At 44.6% G+C, this 21,973-nt stretch overlaps 1 protein-coding gene across 3 annotated transcripts in view; it reads right to left on the reverse strand.

The window, feature by feature from the left end:
* RhoBTB (Rho-related BTB domain containing) overlaps positions 1-21,973 on the reverse strand; it is an 88,106-nt gene that overhangs the window by 64,188 nt on the left and 1,945 nt on the right. For all 3 annotated transcript variants that reach the window (XM_069310401.1, XM_069310399.1, XM_069310400.1), the window contains exons 2-9: positions 14,225-14,431; positions 13,622-13,725; positions 9,072-9,269; positions 8,635-8,842; positions 4,122-4,285; positions 2,243-2,339; positions 1,307-1,401; positions 768-885 (exon numbers count right to left, since the gene is read on the reverse strand). In XM_069310401.1, coding sequence (XP_069166502.1) covers positions 768-885; positions 1,307-1,401; positions 2,243-2,339; positions 4,122-4,285; positions 8,635-8,842; positions 9,072-9,269; positions 13,622-13,725; positions 14,225-14,404 — 1,164 coding nt within the window. In that variant the 5' untranslated portion in view covers positions 14,405-14,431. The remainder of the gene's footprint in view (positions 1-767; positions 886-1,306; positions 1,402-2,242; positions 2,340-4,121; positions 4,286-8,634; positions 8,843-9,071; positions 9,270-13,621; positions 13,726-14,224; positions 14,432-21,973) is intronic.

Consider the following 21,973-nt stretch of genomic DNA (forward strand, 5'->3'; position numbering starts at 1 on the left):
CCGAGCAGTAAAAGACACAGCGGAGGTAGACCCCAAGGTGACTTGTGGAAGGTGGCTCCTAGCCTCAAGGGCAGTACTTACTGGGCACCTAGGGAAGGAAACCCTAGGCGCATGCAGCCCGAGTACCATAGAATATTACGCCTGGCTTACACACCACCTGTAGAGACAGACCACATCACAAGGCACAGAAACTGAAACCAAAGAAAGAGCCAGAGGCACACGACCTACCAATATCACATCAACCAGGAACTGGTGGGTGGATTGCCAGCGTGAGAATTTGGGGCTCCCCCTTTCCCCTCCCAGAGAGGAGGGAAAGGTTGCGCAGACAGTGGTGCGGCGACGTGGTGACGTCATGTTCGTTTGCTAATTTTCGTTTGGGAAGTTCTATCCATTCGTTCGGCTTTCGGTAGCAATTTTTCACCAGAATAGGGGTTTGTTTTGGGGCGCCTATCTTTCTGGATGCCAGACCCAGTCGATGGCTGACATAGAATGCTCCCAACGACACGGGGGGGGGGGGGTCTATTGGCCATTGCTCCTCGTGCCCTTCTGAGGAGGGCCAGGTTCTGTCCATGGTCCTTGTAGACAAGAACTGCATGCACACTGACTGATGCCAGAAAGTCATACATATCCATATCAGTCTGGACAGCTCCAGGGAGCCGACGGGGCTCCCCCAGAAATAAACATGAATGATAGGTGACAAAGTGATGAATGTTAGAGCAAGGGGAAAAGAGTGAGAGGTTAACTGTTGTATGCAGCAAGAATAATACCTGTTCTATACTAATGGCTTGGAAGGCTGCATGATTCAGCTCCCTGTGGATGCCAGGTCGCTGGTCTTGTGGAATTGTTTGCATGCTTGATCTTCGTTTCACAGCCTCCTTTAGTCGACTGTAAGATAGTACAAGATTTTATGTAAGAAAGACACGTTCAAAAAGGATAATTATTATTCGCTTCATCTATAAATTTATTATAAAATGTTAAATATATAAATGTAAGCAGGATACCACTGTTTTCAGAAACTGTTCATATATCCCAATACAATTTGCAGGACAAAATAACATACATCACAAATTACCTAATGCTATATGAAAAAATCAAAAGGAGCTATTTGTAAGTCTTATCTATACAAACTCAGATACTACTGACCCACCAGCTGGTGAAATGAAGAAATCAGGTGATGTGTGAAGGAACAACATTGTGTGGGGAAACATCAAAAGAAAAATTATCTATTAACTGTTTATAAGAAATACTGCTTTTATCATAAGGCATCTTATAGTTTAGTGAAAGGCACTCAAGCTCCTCAACTTACCTGGCTGGCCTTGGCTGATTATGGTCACTGCCAAGAAGACATTCTGTGTCAGAGTTGAAGTTCCCCAAAGTTGTGTCACCAAATGTTCCACTCAACTGTAGGGGACAATAAATAAAATCAGATTACAGTACTGTACAGTACAGTAATTTGCTAAGCTACAGGAAATATCAGTTATAAAATCTATTAGATCTATTTATGCTTTCTGTATTTGCTGACATTTTGATCCTTCATGGATTAAAAGAAGATGCATTTTTTCTCCATCCCCCCCCTTTCTCTCTCTCTCTCTCCCTCCCTCCCTCTCTCTCTCTCCCTCCCTCTCTCTCTCTTTCCCTCTCTTTCTCCCTCTCTCTCTCTCTCTCCCTCTCCCCTCTCACTCTTCTGGTTGATACCTGGTTGATGGGGTTCTGGGAGTTCTTCTACTCCCCAAGCCCGGCTCGAGGCCAGGCTTAACTTGTGAGAGTTTGGTCCACCAGGCTGTTGCATGGAGCGGCCCGAAGGTCCACATATCCACCACAGCCCGGTTGGTCCAGCACTCCTTGGAGGAAACAATCTAGTTTCCTCTTGAAGATGTCCATGACTGGACATTTCCCTCAACCCTCCTCTCCCCCCCCCCCTCTGTCTGTCTGTCTGTCTCTCTCTCTCTCTCTCTCTCTCTCTCTCTCTCTCTCTCTCTCTCTCTCTCTCTCTCTCTCTCTCTCTCTCTCTCTCTCTCAGTGCAGGCACTCAAGAAAATGTGCAGGAAAACTTTACACACACAGAATCATACTCATTTACTAATACATACACTAAAAAAAAAATGAAATTAAAAAAAAAATGAACACAAATAAAACAAACTGGTATTTTAACTAGGAGAAACATTTACATTAACAACCACAAAAGCTAAACTTTATATACCAGTCATTACACTGCACAATGCAGGGCTGAAACAAAACTCACCATGCTGGAGTCTGAACTACGTCGCGTGGTCACACAGTCTGAGAGGTCCGTCATGAGCAGTTTGTGGAAGGCAGTTGACGCAGCTGCCACCAAGAACCTAAAGTAAAATACAATAATATGACAGGAAAAATATGTACTTATTATTTCAAGAAGAAACAAAAATAAAATAAACAAGAAATAAACTCAAAACAAATACAGTAAAAACAAATACAATAAAAATAAAACTGCACTATTAAAAACATAAACAAACATACACAAAGAATACTGGGAAGACGGGACACTACGAGCGTAGCTCTCATCCTGCAACTACACTTAAGTAATTACCCTCTCCTAATTAACCCTTAAACTGTGCAACACGATATGACGTGTTGAGTAACATACCCAAAAGTGCGCATTACGTCATATGACGTGTTGGAGTACTACGCAAGTTTTAAATGGCCCGCAGATACACAGGGTTCACCTCACCTTCATCAGGGCTCTTGTAAACAGACGCTATTTAAAAAAAAAATTGTGGGCAACATTCCCGGGTGTGAGGGCCTCGGTACTGAGTGAGCCACCAAGGCTGGCACACACAGCATGAGCTCACAGCACTGCTGTTCAGCTTGTGACCACAGCATTGCCTAAAAATGTCAAAATATATATGTACATGCTATTATTTAGAGATGATAATACAGTATTACAGAAGACCCCTGACTGTGATAAAAATGACCAGGATTCTGATAATAGCAGGATTGTTGTGATAATTTGCACTGTGCTGTGGGAGGAGTAATGTTGAGGGTGGGAGGGCTGTAGCGTAGTCTGCCGAATCTGTAGCATTGTCTGCTGACTGTGTGACCACCTTTTACTGTCTGGACTCACTATACCAGTGTAGTGGTTCGCTATGGTGAAAAAAAACATGCAGATACTTATACTTTATATAACATCTGTATATAGTGAATAAAAGCAAAAACAGTATGGTGGGAGGAGAACAATTGGCAAGTCAGGTGAGGTGAGGGAGGGAGTGGTGACCCGGGGCTTTTTTATTTATTATTATTATTATTTTCTACCACAGACATGGCCACACATTAGCGGCCAGGGGCTAGCTGCCTGGTGTGCTAGCCACTCCTTGCTACCTTTTGACTCAGCATACCAACTTAGTGGTTCGTTATGGCGAACACAAATGTAGATACTTATATATAACATGTATATATAGTGTAATAACAGCAAAAGGAGAGTTGGGAGAGGCCATTTTGGTGAGGGAGGTGGCGACATCTGCATGACTTGTCATGCTGAATAAGTGTGGCCACTATGCTCTTTGTGCACTATGCCAGCTTAGATGAACAGTTATGGTGAACAAAACATGTAGATACTTATATATAATGTCTGTATGTAGTGAATAATAGCAAAAAACAGTATGGTGGGAGGAGGATGTTTGGCAAGTGAGGAGTTTTTGAGGGAGGGAGTGGCAGAGAGAGGCTGACTGGCTGGTGTGTGCTGGCCACTTCTCATTGCTTTTTGACTCACAATATCAACTTAGTGGTTCGTTATGGTGAACAAAACATGCAGATATTTATATATAATCTGTGTACATAGTGTAATAACCGACAAAATTAGTGTTTGGAAAACATATAAGCTATAATTTAGTGATTTGATGTAAAGATTGTGCGGTGACTAGTCAACGGTGAAAGAACAGAGAAATGGAATATACCAGTAAGCTATGAAAGAATGGAGGATTAAGCCTATGACATGGCACAATTATGTTGCTTTGAGGAAATTATGCCAGAGACTTCCTGCTGCATGTTAGAAAATTTAATGCCAGATGAAATTACAGGCATATTCAACCCTTCCCTTATTAAATGTTAAGCAACAAAAAATCTATGGAAATTGAAGATGACCATACCTGTGAGCATGGACTATGGTTCCACCCGCAGTAGTGTTGCTCCCAGCTACCAGCACCAGGTCAGTGAAGGCGGCACAGGTGAGAAGACCATGGAGATCTTCACGCAGGGTGCTCACCACTGTTGACGGCTCCTGGACCTTGGGCTTGGGCGGGCAGAAAGGCACCTGAAATTTAAATGTGTTTTACTTTATTATATTATGAATAAAATAATATTCATGGTTTGTTTTCCCATCAAGGTTACACTAAGGTTACACCCACCCCCCAAGGCCAAATATTGACCTTCATCACGATGCAACCCACTACAGTTACCTAAATCCTAAGTACCTATTTACTTCAAGAGGAACAGGTGACAGGAAACATGCCTAATTTTCTATTCCCTACCCAGTGATTGAAGTCGAGACCTTTTGGCTGTGAGCGGGCTACATAGACCACCCTGCTAAAGACATTATATTTTTACATTAAATGTCCTGTCTCCCACTTTCATGGCACTGAAAGGCATCAGCCAAAAAGAAATAAAGAAAGTAATATAGAAAATACTGAAAATGACACCCCATACATTCATCCTAGCTGCCACCCTACATACTGCACCATCACATCCATTCATTATATCCTTCACCCTACATACTACACCATCACATCCATTCATTATATCTGTCACCCTGCATACTGCACCATCACATCCATTCATTATATCCTTTACCCTACATACTGCACCATCACATCCATTCAACAGATTCTCCACACTACATACTGCACCACCTCTAAAAAAAAACAGCGTTGAATGTAATGAAACATCATTTTCTGGGTGAGTCCTGGAGGCTCCCTGGAGCTATCCAGGCTGAGTGGATATGTATATCTTTCTGGCATCAGTCAATGAATGGAGTTCTTGCCTACCAGGGACCTCGAGCCAGAACCTGGCCCCCTTAAGAGAGGCATGAGGAGCAATGGCCTATAGAGACCCCCTTGTGGTTGGGAGCATTCTATGTCTGCCATCGACCGGGACAGGCACCCAGAAAGGTAGGCGCCCCAAAACAATCCCCTATTCTGGTAAAATTATTGCGACCAAAGTCCGAACAGGTGGACAGAACTCCCCAAACGAAAATTAGCAAACTAGCATGACGTCATCATGTCACCGCGGCGCTGTCTGCGCAACCCCCACTTTCCCGGGAGGGGTAAGAGGGAGCCCCAGACCCATCCGCCGGCGACCCAACCCACAGTTCTCAGGCTGGATGTAAAAAAGTGCAAAAAACACAGTCAACCAGAGGGAGGGAGGGATGCTGGGGAGTCTCCGGGACTCACCAGAAAATGGCATTTCATTATATTCAACGCTGGTTTCCTGGGAGGAGCCCAGGAAATTCCAAGGAGCCTTCCTTGGAATCCCAATTGGATTCCAAGGAAGAAGCAAGCACCGCCTGCCGACACGCTAGTCGAGAAGCACAGAACCGCGAAACCGCATCACGCAGGAGTGGCGCTAAAAGCTTCAACAAAGCAGACGACGCCTGCACAGCAGAGGGCAGCACCCCAGACCTGGCAGCGGCCCCAAGCTCCCCCACATCCAACTCAAGCCAATCTGAGGACAGCTCAAGGAGGGAAAAGAAACGCAGGGCCGAAGCAAGCAGGCCACGAGTAAGCAAATCCTCCGCAACCAAGGCAGTTGAAAGGGAAGGGAGCTGCACGTGAACCTGCTCAACACCAACATCCTGCAGAAGGGCAGGGGGGCGAACAAACAAACATTGAGGTGCTCGAAGTCGCCCCCCAGGAAAACCTGAAACGCCGCCCGAGTCTCCCGCCAGTCAAGTGCGCGGGACCGACAGAACGTGTGTCAAGCTTCCAATGAAAAGAGGGGAAAGTCTGCCAACCAGGATGACTCCGGAACTTCGTAACGAACCCAGTACAAACTGGACGAACCGTAAACGAAGGAACGCAGATCCATTACGAATGCATAATCTGGGTCACCCAGGAGGTACGCCGCAAGGGCTTCCCGCACCACAGAAGATGAAATGCGGGAAGCCAAAAACCTCTGGAAAGTTGGAACCGAGGAATCTACAGGATCACGGAACCGAACACAGGGAGGGGGTAGACACCAAATACAATTTGTACGCGAAGGGAGCGAAAGAGAACCCCCTCTCCTCGTAACACTAAGTCCCTCTCCGAGGCAAGAACTCCATGCATTGACTGATGTCGGAAAGATATACATATCCATTCAGCCTGGATAACACCGGGAAGCCAACAGGGCTCCCTCCCAGAAGACATATTATTGCTAAACATCACAGGTGACTAGAGAGAGATGTTACTAAATGTTCTACAGTATGCATCTCTATAAACCCTTTAATTCCACCCCAGGAGACACTTGACATCTTCAGGCTGAAAACTAGGAGTCTTCCCAAATTATTATTTTGAGAGACGGAAGAGTTCAGCAATCTTTTTATGAGAGGTACACCAGAATTTAACTCTCTGCAGTCCAGCTCAGCACTAGAGGGGCTGAACAAAGCTCATGGCCAAATTTAAATAAGATGATTTATATACCTGGTATATTTTTGCCAAAAGATGCTACAACAAAATTTAACTTTATAATATTTTGCTGGGATTATATTTTATTTATCTGCAGGGCTTTCATCAACTACCAGCATATATGATAATTAATCTAGTCTGGCGGAGAGTCATCCGAACACTCTACGGAGTGCCAGAGGTAAACTTTGAGCAAAGAAACACCAAGATTGGAGTAAAGTTATTTATAAACAATGTTTTACTTTTAATGGCTTTATCAACTACAAGAGCGATACACAAGGCAAGTGAGTATACATATTAAGGGAAGGGAAGGGAAGGTAAGGTCATGAGTCCCCCTTAATAAGCACTTGCACTGTATATACCTGTCATTTTTGTTATAGTCCTTATATTCAAAATATTATCTACAGAAAAAGTCTACTCTCATCTCGGCATTTTTCTATATTATTATCACCATTCTGTGCTCACTTCAACCAACCAGAAGTAAATTTATTAAGAAAACTACAAGTGACTGATTCATGATAACTCCTAAGTCATTAGAAATCTAAAACTTGTTACAAGACTGAAATGCAATGACTGTTAAAAAAGTATCAGAATTTAGAATTACCCAGTTCTTCAAAGGGGATAAATTACACCAGGAAAATTTGTTTACTTAAACAGACATGACACAATGAAGCTAAGTGAAAAATAGTTTCATTCACTGAAAATGTCTTTTATTATCTATAAAACATTACTTTAGGTACAGTGACACCTCGGCGGCTTATGAATGCCCCTCTTCATGAACTTTTCGGGTTAAGAACCCAATTTATTCGGAAAATTTGAATCAGGTTACAAACTTTGCCTCGGGAAACGAGTTTGTTGATACACATATGGGGCGACCTAGTGCGTGGTGGCACGGCAATTGCGCCTCAGTTTACCAGTGCCTCCCGCCTAGTGACTATCACGTCTAGATTCCTTGCAAAGATTTAGTTTTTTCAGATTTTTGGCTATTTGAACATAAAATTTGTTATTATATAACTTGCCATGGGTCTCAAGAAAGTCAGTGGTAAGGTTCAAGCCAAGAAAATACATGTGAGAATGACCATAGAAGAAAAACAAGAGATCATTCGTAAACATGAAAATGGTACAGGGGTTGTTGAACTAACTAGGCAGTTCAACAATTCTTTAGGGGAGGAGGAGGAGGAGGCAGTAGAGGATGTCCCTCCCTCATTAACTAAGAAAATGTGTGCAGTATGGGAAGAACTGCAAAGTTTTACTGAAAATAATCACCCAAATAAAGCTTTAGCAGGCCGTTGCATTGATCTTATTAATGACAATGTGATGTCTCACTACAGACAAGTGTTACAAAGAAGGGAAAAATAATCTTCAATGGAACAATTTCTAGTGAGAAAATCAAGCAGTGAGCCAGAAGCAGGTCCTAGTGGTATGCAGGCAAAACGTGCCAGAGTGTGTACCCTAGAGAAGTCATCACTGTCTGATGTTATAATGGAAGGGAACTCCCCTTCCAAACAGTAACACCTCTCCTCCTTCCTCCCCTCCTCACCGTCTTCCATATGCCAACAGGAGTCATCAGTAAAGGTAAGTAATAACTTGTACATACTTTTGTACTGAAGATTTGGGTGAATTAGGTATAAAATTTACTTTGAAATTAATTTTTTGGGGAGTCTGGAATGGATTAATTAATTTTCCATTATTTCTTATGGGGAAATTCGCTTCTGTTTACGAATTTTTGCGTTACGAGCCGTCTCTGGGAACGAATTAAATTCGTAAGCTGAGGTACCACTATATATAAAAGATAAAAATTTGTTGTGGGAGACTTGAAATTTTGCTGATTACAATATGGGAATATAATATATAGCATATCATGCATTCACTTATCTACCTTTAAGATTTTGTTGTAAATACAGTATATTCATAATACACTTGAGATAAATGCATGTGGTTTGCCTGACAGTTTTATGCAAAGAGTTAAGAGTATTAACTAGCCAGTGAGTAAGAATAAACATACCTGTAATGTAGGTCGCTGGACGCGCTTGAGATTAGTCATCCAGAAGCGCTGTTGTCTCCGGGATATGAGGGCGGCTCTAATCACATTGTCAAATACCTCATTTACTCCGAAGTATGTAAGCACCGATGTCTCATAATATTCAACACCAATTTCTCTAGCAACTGCACGACCTTCACATGGCATTACCAGGTCACACTCACGTACAGCTCTGATGAATTTATTAACATTAAGAAAACAATTTCTATTAGACTATGACAATAAATAAATATATAATGTACGTATATACATGTATGTACATGTATAACTTTACCAACTAAACTGAGACTCAAAGATACATTCTCAGGTATGTTCTTATTAAGTGGCTTTAGGCCCATATTTAAATGCCATGTATGGTATACAGTACAATACTTTATAATCATAGATATTCAGCAACTCACCTAACTAGAGGTGAACGGTCTTGACAGTAACTGAGGTACTGTTCATCTTTACAGATATATCTGAGGTCATTTTTACAGCCCACAAGAAGAATTGGTGTATTAGGGCAAAACCGCCGAATCTCCGGGTACCACATCACCCGGCAATTCCGTAGCGACACTGGATTTGCCACCGAGAAACAAAGCAGCACCACATCGGACCTGCAATTAAATTACATACCAAGTATTAGGCATTAGGTGTAGCTTGGACTGCACTACATATGAATGAGTCTTAGGTACAAACCAGACAGATGATTATTAATACTGTGCATATAGTTACAGACAACAAAATATATTAAGTTACAGTAAAGAGTGGGAGGTAATTTGTGAGATAAAATTGCAAAGTAGTAAATAGGTACACAGGAGTTAGCCAACTGTTGTGGGCTGCATTCTCAGAAATGTCAGTTATTGGCCTAGGGCAAGGGTGGGAAATGTTTAGAAGTGTGCATGCCAAACTTGCTATATCTATGATGCAAAATGTTCTCATGTGCCCACCAAAAATTTTGGGAACATATTTTTTGCATGTCTTTTAAGTATTGGGAGAAAGTTTTCAAATACTGTAATACAAAATCATAAGGAATCAGGCTTGGTGAATGATACAACAACTGAACAGGACAAAACTTGCATGTCAGTATATTGTGTAGATGACCTGGAATTAGGATATTCATTTCATTTTCTTACTGCAGTATTTATTGTTACCAAAACAGTTTTTATTTGGTATCTCTCTACTTAATAAATAATTTTCTAGAGGGAGCCCCGTCGGCTCCCTGGAGCTATCTAGGCTGAATGGATATGTATAACTTTCTGGCATCAGTCAAAGTGCTTGGAATTCATGCCTACCGGGGACCACGAGCCAGACCCTGTCTCCTTCAGAGAGGCACGAGGAACAATGGAATATAGAACCCCCCTGTGGTTGGGAGCATTTTATGTCTGCCATCGACCGGGATAGGCACCCAGTTAGGTAGGTGCCCCAAAACAAACCCCTATTCTGTTAAAAATATTGCTACCGAAAGCTGAACGAGTGGACAGAACTCCTCAAACTAAATTATCAAACTACCATGACGTCATAACGTCGCCACGCCGCCGTCTGCGCAACCCCCCTCCACCCCGGGAGGGGGAAGGGGGAGCTCCAGACCCTCCATGCTGCGATCCAACCGCCAGTTCTTGGCTGATGTGATTACTGGCCAGTCGGATGCCTCTGGCTCCGGTTTTGTTTCAGTTCTGTGCCTTGTGATGTGGGCTGTCTCTACAAGTGGTGTGTGAGCCAGGAGACATTCCATGGTACAGTACTCGGGCTGCATGCGCCTAGGGCTCTCTTCCCTAGGTGCCCTGTAAGTACTGCCCTTGGGGCTTGGGGCCACCTTCCACAAGTCACCTTGGGATCTACCTCTGTTGTGTCCTTTACTGTGCGGTACTTGGCTGCCCTTGGAGTCAGCTAGGGTTTTGTTGCCCTTGTTTGTTTCTGGGTAGGAGGTAGTTTTCATCACTGGTAGGGGTGCAGGGTACTGCACAGCTAGTTTTCACCAATAACAGCGGCCGGCTCTGTTCCACCTGGGTACGTTGTCCTCTTGCGGGGCTTTTCTTCTGTTTTTGTTTTTTGCCTGGTGGGGGGGAAGTCTGCCTTTGTGGTCCCCCCCCCCCTTTGCTGTTCTAGTGATGTTTATATATATTTTCTGTTTTGGTGGTACTCCCCGCTTGGCCCCCTGTGAGTGGACATGTCCTGGGGGTTCAGCTTTCAGAAGTTTGTTTGGTAGACTTGGGTGCCAGTTCGCGGTACCCTGTCTGGGCTTCCCTTGGTGTGTAACCAAAGCTGAGGGCCCTGGGAAACCCCATGGGGGTTACGTGGTCCGATGGATGTGACCCCTGAGTCCCCTCCTCGCGTCTTGCGAGTTTGAAGGTTACTCTGTCCCCTTGTCTCAGTGGTGACGCTCACCGGTTGTGCCTCCGTCATGTTGCCTGTTGTGTCGGTGATTCTTTTGACCTGGAGTTTTGTGACGTGTTTTGTCTGTACGTACTCCCATTCACCCTAGTCACTGACCATGATATGCGAGTGCAGGCAGCTGCGGTGTTGCATGCTAGGTTTAGATTGGTTGTGGCCCCGGATGCCTCGGGACTGCCTCGTTTTGGTTATAGGGGGTCCGGACTTAGGGGTGGGAGTGGCTTCAGCTCTGGTTCTGTCTGCTCCTCCTTGTCCTTCCCTTTCTGTTGTGCATACTTCCTTTCCCTTGCTTCCGGCTCCAAACCATCAGTGGGTTTCAGGGTTGGGGCAGGGTCTGGTTGCGTTGAGACTCGGGCGGTCACGGGGGTTTTCTTCTTCCGAGGTAGTGGCGGAGGCATTCGAGCCTGTTCCTCCAGCGACCCGTATGGGTCTGACAAGTGGGCTCCCTTCCTTAGTGTTTTGTATGGCTGCCCTGGCTTTTACTTGTGGGGCTGGGGCTTTGGACGGCCACAGCCAAAGGACGACTCGACCCTGGGGCCCTGCTGTAGTTGTAGTGGGGAGGGGTTGCCTAGGCCCCGTTTTGTCCCACTTATGTTTTTGTACCTCGGTGCGGGGCTTGCAATTCCTCAGAGTGGGGTTTTCCTTCCCCCCCCCCCCTGTGTTGGTTTCGGGTCTACCCCTTCCCGGTTCGGTTCCGTGTCCCTTCAGGTCCGTCAGTTCCGTCATTTCTGGGGGTGCTGTTTTCCCCTTTCCTCTCCTTTTCGCGATTACATTGCGTAAATGTTCCCTTCGTATCGGGATCCCTGTGTCCCTTGGTCAGGGGTCTCTTTGGGCCATATGTGCCTCCGTGCATTTGCACTGGCTTCTCGCGGTTCTTGTTGGTTCGAGGAACTCTTCGATACTTCCAATATTATTGGAACGTCTGTTGACTTCCAGTGAGGCTTCCCTCTAGTCCTTTCTCTGACTCGTTGGTCCTCTTCCGTGCTTTTTGTCTTCTTTTGATTCTGTTTTCCCATTATTTAGTCTTCACATTGTCTCTCCTTCCTGTCTCGCCGTTCCTATTATTCGTTTCATACGCCTTGCTGTCTACTTCCCCGGAAGATGGGTGTGCAGTTCAGTCCTTAGGCGCGGGGGCTGGGGGGTTTGTTTTGTTTTGGGCGGTGTACACATGTGTTGGTGTTCTGCGTCCTTTCTCGCGGATTCTATGCCGTTCGCGCTCCTCTTATCTCCAGTCATAACCCCCTGGATACTCAGGGGTGTTCTGGATTTTATGTGTGGAGCGATCTTCTAGTTCTTTTCTCGGCTTGCAGGTGTGGGGTGGCTCTGAGAGGTGCCTCCTTTGCCTCTGTCCTTCATGTATCTTGTCTTCTCCTACTGGGCACGCACCTCTGGACATTCTCCACTGGGGTGCTCCTGTTACATTACACGACTCAGTTGTTTTGTGATACGATAGTGTCTCTGTTCTGCAGGCGAGATTGTACTATCTGGTGACTGTCGGCCAGCTGTTGGTTCTCGCTTTTTGGTGGGGTGTTGTGTGTTTTGCTTGGACACTTTGCCTTACAGTGCCTTTACCTTGTTCGTGTATCTTGTTCTTAGTTGTACTGTGGGACACTAGCCCCGAATTTCGGTGCTTTTTGTTTAGTTTTCGGCGCCTGGGTTTTTTCTCGATATTTGGACACTCCTTCGTTCCCTCGGACCATGCTTTCTGTGTCCTCATTCATTGACTCGGTCTCTGATCTCTGGAGGAGGGGGGTGCGCAGACGATGGTGTGGCAACATGATGACATCATACTAATTTGATAATTTTGTTTGGGAAGTTCTGTCCACTTGTTCGGCTTTCGGTAGCAATATTTTCACCAGAATAGGGGTTTGTTTTGGGGCGCCTACCTTTCTAGGGTGCTTATCCCAGTCGATGGCATACATAGAATGCTTCCAACCACAGGGGGGGGGGGTTTCTATAGGCCATTGCTCCTTGTGCCTCTCTGAGGGGGCCAGGTTCTGGCTCGTGGTCCCCAGTAGGCAAGAACTCCAAGCACTTTGACTGATGCCAGATACATATCCATCCGGGACTCCAGAAAATGGAGCTTCGTTACATTCAACGCTGGTTTTTTAAGTTAAAATATTCAACTCAGTAAAGAAGTTGGATATTTATTTAGTTAATTGTTTCAGGTGAGCCCTGGGTTGCGTGTGCCGCAAAGAGTGATTAGCATGCCACTTTTGGCATGCATGCCAAAGGATGGCCACCCCTGATCTAGGGAAACCTCACTAACCCTAGCAGGAAGCTTATAGGATTATCAAGGTTCCCTTAGGCCAAAGACTGACTTTTCCCAAAATGCAACTTACAGCAATTGACTACCTCCCCGATACCTATTTACTGCTAGATGAACTGAACTGGGTGAGAGGAAACATGCTCATCTCTGTTCTACTGTGGGAATTAAACCCGGGACCATCATTTGTTGGAAACCGCATTTAACTACTTCATTATTTCTAATTCATGCTGCAATATTCTAAATCCCACACGCCACAACTCTTGCTACATATGACCACTCCTTTGTGTCACATGATTGAACTCTTACCTGCCATAGGCAAAACGTCGATCCTTGTCATGGTCGCCAAAGGTGTCCCACAACCGGAGGGAGACATTCACACCGTCAACTACCACACACGATCTCTCCAAAACCTGAAATGTGAAACTTTATATCATCATGATTTTCCAGTAATTAGAAACATAAACTTGCAACTGATGATTACAAGACAAATATCTGTTTTGCTTAAAAATAGCAGCCTATGAGTGAAGTATTGTAGACAGGAAGATCTTGATTTTCTTTACGTAATATCTTGGAACATGATGAGTATTATACTACCACTGGAAATAATAATGTAATAAGAGATCAAATGAACATTAAAATCAAAGTAAACTGAGAAATATCATGAGTCATATCTGTGTTGACAGATATGACTCATGAGAAACCCATGGTTTAATCAGAGATGTAGGCTAGCTAAGCAGCAAAGTAAAAGGGCGCGGAGAAACTATAGGAATAACAGGACACTGGAGAGTAGAGAAAGATACCAGAATGCCAGGAATGAATATGTCAGGTTGAGAAGAGAGGCAGAGAGACAATTCGAAAATGACATCGCAAGCAAGGCAAGGTACAGACATATCTGTAGTCTGTACTGACCTCTTTGTATATCCTGTACTGGTCGATGGCGAAGACTGTTGGCACATGTGTGTTGAGCAGCTGGGAGAGAGAGAACTTCTTGTTGCAGGCACGAGCACAGATGAGTCGGGTCTTGCCCACAGCTGTGTCGCCCACAACTACACATTTCACCAACTCCTGATGCGGCTGTTCACTATCCATGATCGATACCCATTATCCTTGGCATGCCTGCAACAATGTTAATGTTGTTAATTACATCATAGCCTTCAGTGCTGGATATGCAGCGTGTTTGTAAACACAAAACTTGTTGGTAAATACAGTATTATTCTTATAAACTTTTCAACAAGCATAACTTCAATGTATTGTTAAATATATGAAATCTAGTAACAGATTCTATACCTAAGGCAGATAATGCCAACCATACAATAGCAATGGGCCTAATTAGTATATATAGAGTAATAAGTGTGTGGTCTCCTATGGTGTACAGTGAAGTAACTTTGGCCACTGGAAGATATTTTATACAATTAACAGCTCCATGTGTTATAGAAGATAATTTTTTTTTTGCAGGGATATTCTTGTGCGGGCCCTAAGCCTCTGGCTGGCCCACTAGAGAATGTGCTGTATACGAAGATGGGACTTTTACCTCATAAGTGTGTAGTTAGCAAAGGAAATGACATGGTTCCACATTAAATATAAGATACCAATGGAGACATCAATGCTTTCCACAAAAGAATCCAAGAAAGTTATACAGTATTCCAAACTGGCTAGACAGAGATCTAAGGCCTTCTTGAGGTTATCTTGAGATGATTTCGGGGCTTTAGTGTCCCCGCGGCCCGGTCCTCGACCAGGCCTCCACCCCCAGGAAGCAGCCCGTGACGCTGACTAACAACCAGGTACCTATTTTACTGCTAGGTAACAGGGGCATAGGGTGAAAGAAACTCTGCCCATTGTTTCTTGCCGGCGCCTGGGATCGAACCCAGGACCACAGGATCACAAGTCCAGCGTGCTGTCCGCTCGGCCGACCGGCTCCCTAAAGCTAAACTCTGAACTCGGCCTAAAGCCGACTCTGCAGTAGTTTTCCAAAAAGTTATTGAAACTGTACTTGGAATATTTGGATGGCTAAATGCAAATTAAGATCACCCCTCAATCACCTTCCCTAACCAAGTTAAGAATCTTTCGCATAATTTACAAGCTGAGTGCTGCCTAATCTCGTATATCCCACATTTTATTATGTGACAATTACCCAAATTAATTCAACTCTACTAGCAGTGCATTACTAATTGTGGTTATATTGTGTAGGCAGGTCTGCCAGGTATAACAGTCATTTAAGATTTATATTCATTCCAGTAGCTTAGCATCATCTACAAGAACGCTCATACATATCTGTATTCCTTCAGCTGCATCATTTTCATGACCTCATCTTCAGAAAGACATAGCTGCTCTGGAGAAGGTGCAACACCGGACAACACAAATCATTTAAGAACTAAGTCAACTCTCATACTAGGAACGGTTGGGAGCCACAGGGCTAACAGCACTATAGACCATGCATGACAGGGTGGATCACGTAGGAAACTGTAAAATATTGAACAATTTGGAGGCAGTTGATCCGGAACATTTCTTCAAAAGGTCAGATGTAACAGAAACAAGGAGCAATAGTTTCAAGCTCAACAAGCCACAATGTAGGAGTGAAAACAGGAGATGCTTTTTCACCCACAGGGTTATAAACCCATGGAACCGCCTACCCGTCGATCCCGTAACTGCCAAACTCAAATTTCAAAATCCCGCTGGAAAATCAGGGCAAGTGGGAGGGGGGGAGGGACCTTTGACAAGCCGTTGGCTTTCTGTCCTCATCGAAGCCACTAGAGTGTTAGTGGCCCTCAGGTAAATTCTGGTAATTGGAATTTTCCATATGACTGCTACTATTAACATGTTTCAATACCTTATCAGGATCCAAACTTTCAGTGTCAAAGTTAGGACAATTATGCTGTGGATGTGGATGGTGTGGATGCTGTGGATGATGTGAGATGTGGATGATGTGGATGTGGATGCTGTTCATGATGTGGATGCTGTGGATGTGGATGATGTGGATGCTGTGGATGACCAATAACAGCCAATTATACTCATCAGTCCTAGAAAGCGTCAATATTGTGTTGATTTAAATGTCCCTAAACCACCGCAATGTTAACGTTGGGGGTGAAGAGCGTACAGCTGTAGGTGTGTTGAGGAAGAGGAGAGGCTCCCCAGGTAACCCAGAGAAGCAGGTACAGGCCAAGCCAGGCGAAACACGGTGGCAGGAGGCTAAGATTATAACTACGGTCACCTGAACTGATCACACCAATACCTTTCCTTAAGCACATGATGAATAAAACAAATTAAAAGTGAGAAAAATGTTGAAGTCATTGACGAATTATATATTAAGTTAAAAGGTAACTCGGATCCGGATTCTTAAAGCAGTTACGCAAGCACTTACGAACGTGTACATCTTGCGTCAAACTTTGACGGCTTTGGTTGCATTGTTTAAACAGTTTACAAGCATGAAAACTTGCATCTGGTTAGGCAAAACCCCTGTATTTTGTACGGAGTGGTGACGGAGAGACCGGACTATGTCTCACACACACACACAAGGGGAAAGACGGCCCAAGACATGATGAATACATCACGCAGAAGTGCAAGGACGCAGCAAACAAGTTTGTCCCAGTCCAAAAGGAAAACAGTGAAATGAAGATGAGAAACCCAGGATTTAATCAGAGATGTAGGCTAGCTAAGCAGCAAAATAAAAGGGCGCGGAGAAACTATAGGAATAACAGGAGACTGGAGAGCGGAGAAAGATACCAGAATGCCAGGAATGAATATGTCAGGATAAGAAGAGAGGCAGAAAGACAATACGAAAATGACATCGCAAGCAAGGCAAAGACTCAACCTAAATTGCTGCACAGCCATATCAGGAGAAAAACAACAGTAAAGGAACAGGTTATGAAATTAAGGATAGGGGCGGAAGGATTTACTACAAACGACAAGGAAGTGTGTGAGGAACTGAATAAGAAATTCCAGGTCTTCACCTTAGAGCAAGGAGAAATTCCAGAGATAAGAGAGGGAATAGCTAACCAGGAACCTACTGGAAGAGTTTGAGATTACCAGCGGGGAAGTAAGGAAGTGTTTATTAGAGTTGGATGTGACACAGGCTATAGGCCCAGATGGAATCTCCCCTTGGATACTAAAGGAAGGAGCAGAAGAACTGTGCCTGCCACTCTCCATAGTGTATAACAAATCACTGGCAACAGGGGAACTGCCAGAAATTTGGAAAGCAGCTAACGTAGTCCCGATATACAAGGGGATAGACAGGAGGCACTGAACTACAGGCCAGTGTCCCTAACCTGCATACCATGCAAGCTGATGGAGAAGATTATGCGAAGAAAGCTAGTGGAAAATCTGGAGCGAAGGAACTTTGTAACACAGCATCAACATGGGTTCAGGGATGACAAGTCCTGCCTTACAGGGTTACTTGAATTCTACTACCAGGCAACAAAAATCAGGCAAGAAAGAGAAGGGTGGGTAGACTTCATATTTTTGGATTGTCAGAAAGCCTTTGACACAGTACCACCCAAGAGACTAGTGAAAAAGCTGGAGATGCAGGCTGGAGTGAAGGGGAAGGTACTCCGTTGGATAAAGGAGTACCTAAGCAACAGGAGACAACGAGTCAGTTTGAAGGGTGAGGTCTTAGATTGGCGAGACGTTACAAGTGGAGTCCCGCAAGGGTCAGTCCTTGGACCTATACTGTTTCTGATATATGTAAATGATCTCCCAGAGGGTATAGACTCGTTTCTCTCAATGTTTGTTGATGATGCAAAAATTATGAGAAGGATTGAAACAGAGGATGATAGTAGGAGGCTACAAGATGACCTAGACAGACTGAGTGAATGGTCCAACAAATGACTGTTGAAGTTCAACCCGAGTAAATACAAAGTAATGAAACTAGGCAGTGGAAACAGGAGGCCAGACACAGGATACAGAATAGGAGATGAAGTACTTAATGAAACAGACAGAGAGAAAGATCTAGGAGTTGATATCACACCAAACCTGTCTCCTGAAGCCCTGACATAAAAAGAATAACATCTGCGGCCTATGCGAGGCTGGCTAACATCAGAACAGCCTTCAGGAACCTGTGTAAGGAATCATTCAGAATCTTGTACACCACATATGTAAGACCAATCCTGGAGTATGCGGCCCCACCATGGAGCCCGTACCTTGCCAAGCACAAGACGAAGCAGGAAAAAGTTCAAAGGTATGCCACTAGACTAGTCCCAGAACTAAGAGGCATGAGTTACGAGGAAATCTGCGGGAAATGCACCTTACGACACTGGACGACAGAAGAGTAAGGGGAGATATGATCACAACCTACAAAATCCTCAGGGGAATCGACCGGGTAGACAAGGATAAACTATTCAACACTGGGGGACGCGAACAAGGGGACACAGGTGGAAACTGAGTACCCACATGAGCCACAGAGACGTTAGAAAGAACTTTTTCAGTGTCAGAGTAGTTAACGGATGGAATGCATTAGGCAGTGATGTGATGGAGGCTGACTCCATACACAGTTTTAAATGTAGATATGACAGAGCCCAGTAGGCTCAGGGATTTGTACACCAGTTGATTGACAGTTGAGAGGCGGGACCAAAGAGCTAAAGCTCAACCCCCGCAATAACAAATAGGTGAGTACAAGTAGGTGAGTACACACACACACAATGTCAGGCCAATTCTGGAGTATGCAGCCCCAGCATGGTGTCCATATCTAGTCAAGGATAAGACTAAACTGGAAAAGGTTCAAAGATTTGCCACCAGACTAGTACCCGAGCTGAGAGGTATGAGCTACGAGGAGAGACTGCGGGAATTGAACCTCACTTCGCTGGAAGACAGAAGAGTTAGGGGGGGACATGATCACTACATTCAAGATTCTCAAGGGAATTGATAGGGTAGATAAAGACAGGCTATTTAACACAATGGGCACACGCACAAGGGGACACAGGTGGAAACTGAGCGCCCAAATGAGCCACAGAGATATTAGAAAGAACTTTTTTAGTGTCAGAGTGGTTGACAAATGGAATGCATTAGGAAGTGATGTGGTGGAGGTTGACTCCATACACAGTTTCAAGTGTAGATATGATAGAGCCCAATAGGCTCAGGAACCTATACACCAGTTGATTGACGGTTGAGAGGCGGGACCAAAGAGCCAGAGCTCAACCCCCGCAAACACAACTAGGTGAGTACAGACACAGACAGCTGAGTATGGAGCTGTTTCAGTGTACTATTCCCCAGCCATTTATATTGAAAACTGTGGCTAAATGTATTCCCTACGAACCTTTGTTCTCCCTTGTCGTGTGGGTAACTTGCCTCGTGTACCCCCTATTACCCCACCCTCACACACCATGACACTACCCCCTACACCCCCCTCACACACACCATAACACTACCCCCTACACCCCCCTCACACACACCATAACACTACCCCCTACACCCCCCTCACACACACCATAACACTACCCCCTACACCCCCCTCACACACACCATAACACTACCCCATACACCCCCCTCACACACACCATAACACTACCCCCTACACCCCCCTCACACACACCATAACACTACCCCCTACACCCCCCTCACACACACCATAACACTACCCCCTACACCCCCCCTCCCCCCATAAACCACACCACACATCACAACTTTTGTGGCATTAATCAGTAGGCCGAGGAGTTCTGGGGGTCACTCGCCCGTAAACACCTCACAGCTTTGCACATTCATTAGTGAAAGTGGGCAATAAGTGTGGACCTGGAGACCATATATATAACCTCCAAATTGATGGTGTTGGGCTTACTATACGAGGGACGTACTTACCTTAAGACAACATTAAGTGTCGTCCCTCACTTTAGACCACAACATTAAGTGTCGTCCCTCACTTTAGACCACAACATTAAGTGTCGTCCCTCACTTTAGACCACAACATTAAGTGTCGTCCCTCACTTTAGACCACAGCATTAAGTGTCGTCCCTCACTTTAGACCACAACATTAAGTGTCGTCCCTCACTTTAGACCACAACATTAAGTGTCGTCCCTCACTTTAGACCACAACATTAAGTGTCGTCCCTCACTTTAGACCACAACATTAAGTGTCGTCCCTCACTTTAGACCACAACATTAAGTGTCATCCCTCACTTTAGACCACAACATTAAGTGTCGTCCCTCACTTTAGACCACAACATTAAGTGTCGTCCCTCACTTTAGACCACAACATTAAGTGTCGTCCCTCACTTTAGACCACAACATTAAGTGTCATCCCTCACTTTAGACCACAACATTAAGTGTCGTCCCTCACTTTAGACCACAACATTAAGTGTCATCCCTCACTTTAGACCACAACATTAAGTGTCGTCCCTCACTTTAGACCACAACATTAAGTGTCATCCCTCACTTTAGACCACAACATTAAGTGTCGTCCCTCACTTTAGACCACAACATTAAGTGTCATCCCTCACTTTAGACCACAACATTAAGTGTCGTCCCTCACTTTAGACCACAACATTAAGTGTCATCCCTCACTTTAGACCACAACATTAAGTGTCGTCCCTCACTTTAGACCACAACATTAAGTGTCATCCCTCACTTTAGACCACAACATTAAGTGTCGTCCCTCACTTTAGACCACAACATTAAGTGTCATCCCTCACTTTAGACCACAACATTAAGTGTCGTCCCTCACTTTAGACCACAACATTAAGTGTCATCCCTCACTTTAGACCACAACATTAAGTGTCGTCCCTCACTTTAGACCACAACATTAAGTGTCATCCCTCACTTTAGACCACAACATTAAGTGTCGTCCCTCACTTTAGACCACAACATTAAGTGTCGTCCCTCACTTTAGACCACAACATTAAGTGTCGTCCCTCACTTTAGACCACAACATTAAGTGTCGTCCCTCACTTTAGACCACAACATTAAGTGTCATCCCTCACTTTAGACCACAACATTAAGTGTCGTCCCTCACTTTAGACCACAACATTAAGTGTCGTCCCTCACTTTAGACCTTCAGCACAAGGCATGGATGGTACATTGATCTCACACTTTGTTAATTCCAGGTAACTCTTGTAAATTCACGGGTATGTGGTCAGTCAGCCCTGGCTCTTCGGCGTTCACGACGACACTACCATCATGTACTCAATTGGTCGAAGCTAACCTAACCGAGGACCCCCACGATTAGAAAACGGGACATCACGTCAATGTTGTGAGCCGCTATGATTTTCAGTACATTAGTTTTTGGTCTTAGGGGAGTTATATGTGAGAATGTGAGGTGGAGAGGCCGGGTTGACGAGTAGCCTAGTGCCCTCCCCTCTTCTCTCTCTCTCTCTCTCTCTCTCTCTCCCTCCCTCGCCACCAAACACGTGCAACACTAACTTCGAAAATAATAGCCATAAAAGCACAACGTTGCGATGGTATTGAACTGGAAAACGACATTTTAGTCTGATTTTGCAACGTAAACTGCCCTAGAGTGCGTGTAGGCGCCCCAAGTTACCATATGCTGCAGACAACAGGTAGAGTGCTCGCGCGGTCAACCGCACTCACCACTCTCACCTCAATAAACCTCGGCCAATAGAGTACAAGACACAACCTAAGAAATAAAATATAGTAGGTCAATTCCACAACAATATTTACTACGAAAAGTGGAAACACAATATTGTAGGTGCCTAGGCCTACCTTGTGGGCTTAGTCCCC

The sequence above is a fragment of the Procambarus clarkii genome, chromosome 67 (assembly GCF_040958095.1).
Source record: "Procambarus clarkii isolate CNS0578487 chromosome 67, FALCON_Pclarkii_2.0, whole genome shotgun sequence".
Lineage (NCBI taxonomy): Eukaryota > Metazoa > Arthropoda > Malacostraca > Decapoda > Cambaridae > Procambarus > Procambarus clarkii.